Below are 6,912 nucleotides of genomic sequence, written 5' to 3'. Positions count from 1 at the left end.
CACACACACACACACACACACACACACACACACACACACACACACACCCTTACATCTCCCTGTTTATATGCATCTGCCTCCTCCCCTCTAGAATGGAAACTGCTTGAGGACAGGGACTTTTTTATTTTTGTCTTTGTACGCCCAACACTTAACATGGTGCCTTGTATTGCTTAATAAATGCTTATTGGATTGATGGAAAAATATGCCCTTTTTGCCTGGATCAAGGCTTTCAGGGAAGCAAAAATCCATGGAAGGTTTCTTGGCCATGACTTCTGTTATTACTTTACTCAGTCTTCGAGGAAGTAAAGGCCATGCCAATGCAACCTCTTGCTCTGACAGCTTGCACATTTTTGTGCAGAGAGCTTTGGAATGACTATTTAGATAACGAGAGCAGGGCCAGCCTCAATTTCCAATTATTTTATTTAATGTCTCTGGGTTTTCTATGGGCATGGCCTATGGGAGTGGTCAGTGCAAGCTCATACTCCACCAGGCTGTTCCCAGATGAATATAGGAGAACAGACTGAATGCTGATGCCTGTGAAAATGCAAGAAGCTGGCGTATAGTTTCCATTTTATGGCATATAAATTTAATGAAGCAAATATATCATTTGGAAAAACAAAATGCATATCTCTCTATCGCTTATCTTTGGATCTTTTTCATCTGTCTCTCTTCTTTCTGTTTCCTCTCTCTTCCCAACACTCCTCCCTTCCTCCTTCCATCTTTTCTCATCTTTTACAAGCCTTCCCCTTTCAGATTTCCTTCACACACTATTAATTTAGTTTGAATATACCTAGATATTTATATGGTATCTCTCTCTTTAGAATGTATGCTTCTTGGGACGAGGGGACTGTCTGTGGAGGGGATGTCTTTCTTTGTATTTTGAGCTTTTGGGAAAGTGCCTGGCCCATACTAAGTGTTTAATAAATGCTTGTTGCCTGGCTCACAGATGCATATAACCTAGGAGTGTGATTTTCTCCCATGAAACATATAGGGGAAGCATAGTTTTATATGCCTTTGGTATATATATCTATATATGCATATAAGACCTAGGTTTAAATCCTTCCTCTGATAAAACTGGCTATGTGACCCTAGGCAAGCCACTAACTTGGCCCAGGCTACTCTCTAGGAGTACATGCTACTGATGAGTTGACAATCTGCATTGGTGAAGGGATTTTTTGTATTCAAGGGAAGTTCCCTACGCTGATGAAATCACAGGCCAAGTCTTTAAACACACACAGGCACACATGTGCCAATTAGTAAGTTAACCAAATATTTTACCCCAGTGTATCAACTTTGTTTTTACTTCATCTAGAAGGTTTTCTTACAGCTTCAGTGGGAGACAGATATCCCAGACAAGGAAAGGATAAGTCTCATGCTAACAGTAACCTGAAAGCCAAACCATGCACATCATTACTAAGGTTTTAAACGTCCAAACATGAAGGTCTGAGCAAAGATAGTGTCCAACTGCCATCTAGCAAGCAGGAACCCAATAGCACAAGGAGAAAGCCCTATATTACAGGACCATGTATCAGTCTTATTCCACCCCCTGAAGTCCAGGTGAAGGAAGTGACATAGGTGTGAGATTCTGAAGAAGCAAAAAGTAGACTCCTCTTTAGCCCCTCTCACAATAAGAGAGCGTGTGGGTTTTGCTATAGAGAGGTGCCTCTGGGAAAGGCACCCTTGGTTTCTCCATTTCTGGAATCTTCACAGTATCTCTCTAGATTTTGGACCAAGGTGTTTAGTTAAACCAAGTATTTAAGAAAACAGAGCTCCAGAGTCCCCAGATGCTAAAGAAAATCAAGAGTAATTAAGAACTCACCTTCTAGATGATTGCAGGGGGAAAAAATTAAAGAAAGACATTTTGATTGTGTTATTTTTTATAGACAAGTAATTATCCTTCCCTTGCCCCACCACAACCTCCCAACTACCTCTGACACAAATATATGAAATATCTAATGCATTTGTAGCATGGATTTTCTTTCTTTTTTTTTCACCAAGGGGAGGATTCTGAGGACTAATCTATTAATCAGAGCCCCCAATTCCCACCAGTACCAATGGGAGGAAGAAAGTACATGCCTCTAAGTCATTGTTCAAGCATAATTAAAATGATAGTTAATAGGCCAGCCTAGTACTCGAGCTCTAGCATCACTGCCTCATTAATTAAAAAAGATAATTTGGCTCTAGGTGACAGAAACACAAGGCCAAACGTAGACTTCCCTCCCTGCTATACTCAGGAGCCATTGTTGGGGGACAAGGGCAAGTAGGCTCAGAAGAACTGAGTATATAGAAGAAGGCAGGGGACAAAATGATTGCTTAGATGATTCTGAGACTTTTATAAAATAAGGTTAGCTGACAAGCCTGTGCCAAGATAGCCTCATACCTCATAGCTCCTCCTATGTGTAATGGATAGAGGGCTGGAATTAAAAGACCTGGGATGGAATCCTCACTTTGTCACTGAGTCAGCTTGGGCAAGGTTTTCTTTAGTCCCCTAGGCCTCAGTTTCCTCATCTGTAAAGTTATTAGGTTGGACTAGATGACTTATGACTCCATGTTCATGATCGCATGACCTGACCAGTCTTTCCAGGAAAGCCACCTCAGGCTGATCAATGGTTTAGTTGACAACAGTGGTCCCAGTGGGCTCTTCCAGTCAACTTCACCTGCTTCCCCATTCCTTTCAACCATGGATATTTAAAGTTTCTAGAAATCAAAGGGAGGCCATCTAGTTCAAATCCATTAACTAAAAGATGAGTAAACTCAGGTTCAGAGAGTCCTGCTCAAAGTTAAATGGACAGCAAATGGCAGAACTAGAATGCAAACACAGTCTTCTGTCTCTAGATCTTCCCTCCTACCATGCTCTCTCACAACATGGTGGCTCATTTTATATTGGTCCCATCAGGCTCTGTGAATTAGGACATCTTGGCCTCCTTCCCTCAAGTGTGCCTCATCTGTTTTGAGCATTATCTGTATTGACCCTGAGCCATGAGACCTCTTTTAGGTTCATCAGACCATTTCTCTCTCTTCATTTGGGCTGGCAACAATTCTAGCTTCTGGGCCTCCTACCCATCAAAAACCTTTGCTGCTTTCCCTGTCTCCAATTTCCTTAACAGAGATGTCAGAAGCTGGGCTGGTGCCGATTCCCACAGCCCTGTGCTGGACATTTCTCATTACTTAGCATGTCATTGTTTATGGGCCATTAGCCAGTTTTTATTTCACCTTATGTGCTCATATAAAATCAGAGTTAGAGGCTTTTCAAATAATGGGAAGCCTAAAAAGCTTTTCAAGAGCCTCTAATTTACATCTAAATTCATGGTGTTATCAACCATTTTAATTTTTTTTGCTTTCAAAATCAGCTATAATATTTGACAAGACCTTTAATGGGCAGACACTGTCAATAATTTTTTTTAGTCTTTTTTGCCTGTCTTTGCTTTTTCTAAATTAGTTCTCTATATGTGATCTCAAGTAATATACTGGAATGAAAATCAAGAGACTTGGGTTCTGTTGTGCACTCTGACATTTACTAGGTATATGGCCCTCTCTAAATCTCAGTTTTATTATCTTGAAAGTAATCATCCCATGAATGGAGCAATGTGTGTGGTGGATAGAAATCTGGGCTCAGGGGCAAGAGTAGGTGGGTTAAGTGTCACCTCTGACACATCCTGGCTTAATCTCTCAGTACCCCCAGGCAAATCTCTAAAGTGGGAGCATGCATTATCCTACTCCCAGGGCTACTGGTGTGAATTTGGGGTCCTGATTAATACTATAATCCCTTGTCTCCTTTTTTATGTACCATAGTAAAGATGCATTAAGGCAGACCAGGTGGCAGTCTACATTGGAAGAGGGAGTTTCCTTACTAGGAGTTCCCTATGCCAAAGAAGTCACTGGCCTGGTCTAAAAAAGAAGAGAAAAGAAAAGAGCAGAGGAGAAGAAAGGAATGACACCTGCCCTTCCTATTTCATAAGGTTATTGTGAGAATCAAGCAAGAAAAATGCTGAGAGTACAATATATAATCATAGGATTGTAGTTGCATAGATCTAGAGCTGGGAAGGATTTTAGACACAATCCAATCCTCTAGAAAGTATTCTGGATAAATGGAAGGCTTCCTTTTTCCATTCTCATCTAATTCATTCCACAGTTACCATCCATGTTTAGGCTCAGTTCATTAGCTGACTCTTCAAAATTTCTCTTAAGCTGTTTTGCCTCTGTTTTGCAAACTATTCATCCACAGACCATTTTGTAGATGGTCATTAACCCAGGCAGCCTATCAAAGGATGGTCTCAGAACCCATCTTGCTAGGAAGGTCATAGACAGAGGAGAAGGCCCATAACAACCAAAGCAAATGAACTCTAACATACACACACATAGACAAACAGACACAGAAAGGGACACGGACCCAGACATAGACACACATCCCATAGCTCTCAGGTAAAAGGACCTCAGGCACTATCAGGGATGTCAACATTCAGGAATATAGAACAAGCAAAAGAAAACCAATGGAAGCATCCACTTACCTGGTTTTGATCAACAATTATTTCGATGTCTTCATCACTGCTTAGTTTTCCATATCCTTTTTCTTTACTTTTCTTGTGAGAGAATAATTTTAAAAAGCATTTCAGTAGCTCGGTAATTTAGAAGCATTATTGATCTCTAGTCTCTTTCCATTAATAACAGGTCTAACTCCCAGCTAATATTCAACAGTAAAAAATGAATCCCTTCATTTTGCCCTACTGGCTAGTCATAATTCATTATGCTTTCTGTAGATCTTGCATGTATATAAGCAAAAGTCCTCTAATTTCCCTCAGCTGCTGGTTGGTAATAACTCAGTTTTCATTTCTTTTGCTGATGTCTCTTGCTATCCCCCTCCCCTCTTTGTGCCCTCCAAGCAAACTTTAGCTCCCTTCTCTGGGGCCCTTGTTATTTTCATGGTTCCTGGTCAGTTTGAGTATTACCTAGGGAGACTTGAGCAATTACTAATAGAAGAGGTTCTTAATGATTTTTATGTCATGGACTCATCTGGCAGTCTGGCATAGCCTGTGGACCCCTTCTCAGAATAATGTTTTTAAATTCATCATATTACATAGAATTACAAAGAAAAACAAGAATATTGAAATACAGCTATCAAAAGAAGAAAACAAATTCATAGACCCCAGATTACAAAACCCCACCTTACAGGATCACAATGGACACGTGGTCCTAAGACTCCTTTTCAGTCTTAAAATTGTATAAATAAGTGTTTAAGACTGAGATGTTCATGTGTTTGGCTCTCATACATTTTCTGAATTAGGAGAAATGTCATGCTACTCGTATGACAAAATTAAAGTTGTTCTCTCTTTGTACACAGACCAGATGAGAATTACCATTGGGGAAACCCTCTGAGATAATAATCACAAGACAGAGTGAGAAACACTTTTAAATATTAAAGGCACTTTTAAAAGGAGAAACAAACATATCATTGGCTAGATTGCACATCCTTCCAACTAGCCTGATTATACTCAGACCCCTCTTCTACCCTGGTCACCACACCCCCAATCACTTCCACCAATGTACACATTCTTGTGAGGTTGTAGTTTGGATATGGAGAATAAAAACCATTTCACTTCTGTCATAGTTGTGAAAAAGAAGCCTCACCTCCCATCTATCTGAACCACGCCTAAGCCTCAATTTAAGCTTTGTTGTTTCTTTGTAATTTGGGTCAGAAAGTCCAAGATAAATATACCTGTGGGCCATGACTGTCATATGAGATGATTACTAAAGTGGACACCCATATCCCAAGTTTATCTTTTTTTAAATGACATTGGCTTTTGTGGTTGTCAGTAAAAGCTAACCAACTTTAAAAAATCAGCTTTCTGTATTCTCAAGTGGTGTAAATTAGAATATACCTGTCTTTAGAGGGTACATGGTATCATTTGAAAAGTCATAAATCTTTAAGAAACTAGTAGAGATAATATTTGCCCAAATGCCAAGTCCTTGACCACTCAAGTAACATTGCTACCTTGACTTTGCACATCCCTCACATCCCCTCCCCCAGAATGAATGAGACAGATAGTAGTGTCTACTCTAGCAAAGGGAGTCCTGAGTTTCCAAGTATATGGACACAGTCCTAAAACCTGAGCTTTCATTCATTTATTCATGAATTTAGATAGAAAGGAACAGAAGGTCATGGTGTTTCTCTCTCTGATTATTCTTGCTCTCATTTGAGGTTAGATTTCAGGCTGGGTGGAAATCAAAAAGAGCTTGGCTGAGTCCCATCAACCCGCTTCTTCCTACCCATCTCAATCCCTATTGCTTTGCACTTTGACCCTCTCAGTCTAACTGGGTGTTGGGAGGTAAATCACAGAGGCCATCTAAAGGAATGATTGTTTCAGAGCACCACTTGGATTATTTGTCTGTATACCTACCAAGTAGCTGACTTGTAGGGCCAGTTTTCTGGACAATAGGGCATTAAAGAGAGATGGGACGTGAGTCCTTCCACTCATGTCACTTTCAGACATCCCAGAATTCCTTGCACCAACTGAACTGTGGCTTCATTGCCAAGGTTTGGCACAATAGGACCCCGAATCTGGCACAGCGATGATATTTAGAACATGCATCAAGGACTGGAACATCCTTAAAGCAGTCTCCAGTCTGGGCAAGTTGTCATTGGGGATGGGGGCAGGCCACTAGCACAAAAAGGAATCGAAAACTTGATGGCTTCCTTTCCAAATTCTCCTTCAAGGGCATCTCTGTCCCCAGCTGAAGCTTCTTTGGAAGCTCATCTATTATTTACTATTTGTTTCCTTTCCCACTCAATCTATTCTTCCGTTACACTATGTGTCCCCTGGAATAAAGCCCTTCCCATTAGCAAAGCTTTTTACTTCTTTCTATCAACATTTTCTGGGCTTTTTGGAGTTTAGAATTCTGGGCTATCACTGTGAA

The 6,912-nt window shown here is 40.5% G+C and overlaps 1 protein-coding gene across 2 annotated transcripts in view; it reads right to left on the bottom strand.

The window, feature by feature from the left end:
* The window catches only part of PEX5L (peroxisomal biogenesis factor 5 like), a 190,308-nt gene extending 183,795 nt beyond the window's left edge, over positions 1–6,513 (bottom strand). For both annotated transcript variants that reach the window (XM_069104813.1, XM_069104814.1), the window contains exons 1-2: positions 6,396–6,513; positions 4,509–4,580 (exon numbers count right to left, since the gene is read on the bottom strand). In XM_069104813.1, coding sequence (XP_068960914.1) covers positions 4,509–4,580; positions 6,396–6,488 — 165 coding nt within the window. In that variant the 5' untranslated portion in view covers positions 6,489–6,513. The remainder of the gene's footprint in view (positions 1–4,508; positions 4,581–6,395) is intronic.
* Positions 6,514–6,912: the final 399 nt, after the last annotated feature.

Source organism: Petaurus breviceps, unplaced genomic scaffold, assembly GCF_028583685.1.
Source record: "Petaurus breviceps papuanus isolate PSGF00001 unplaced genomic scaffold, PetGlider_PUasm1.0 688, whole genome shotgun sequence".
NCBI classification, from domain to species: Eukaryota; Metazoa; Chordata; class Mammalia; order Diprotodontia; family Petauridae; genus Petaurus; species Petaurus breviceps.
The sequence above is the reverse complement of the archived record's forward strand: the minus strand, read 5'-3'. Positions and strand labels throughout refer to the sequence as shown.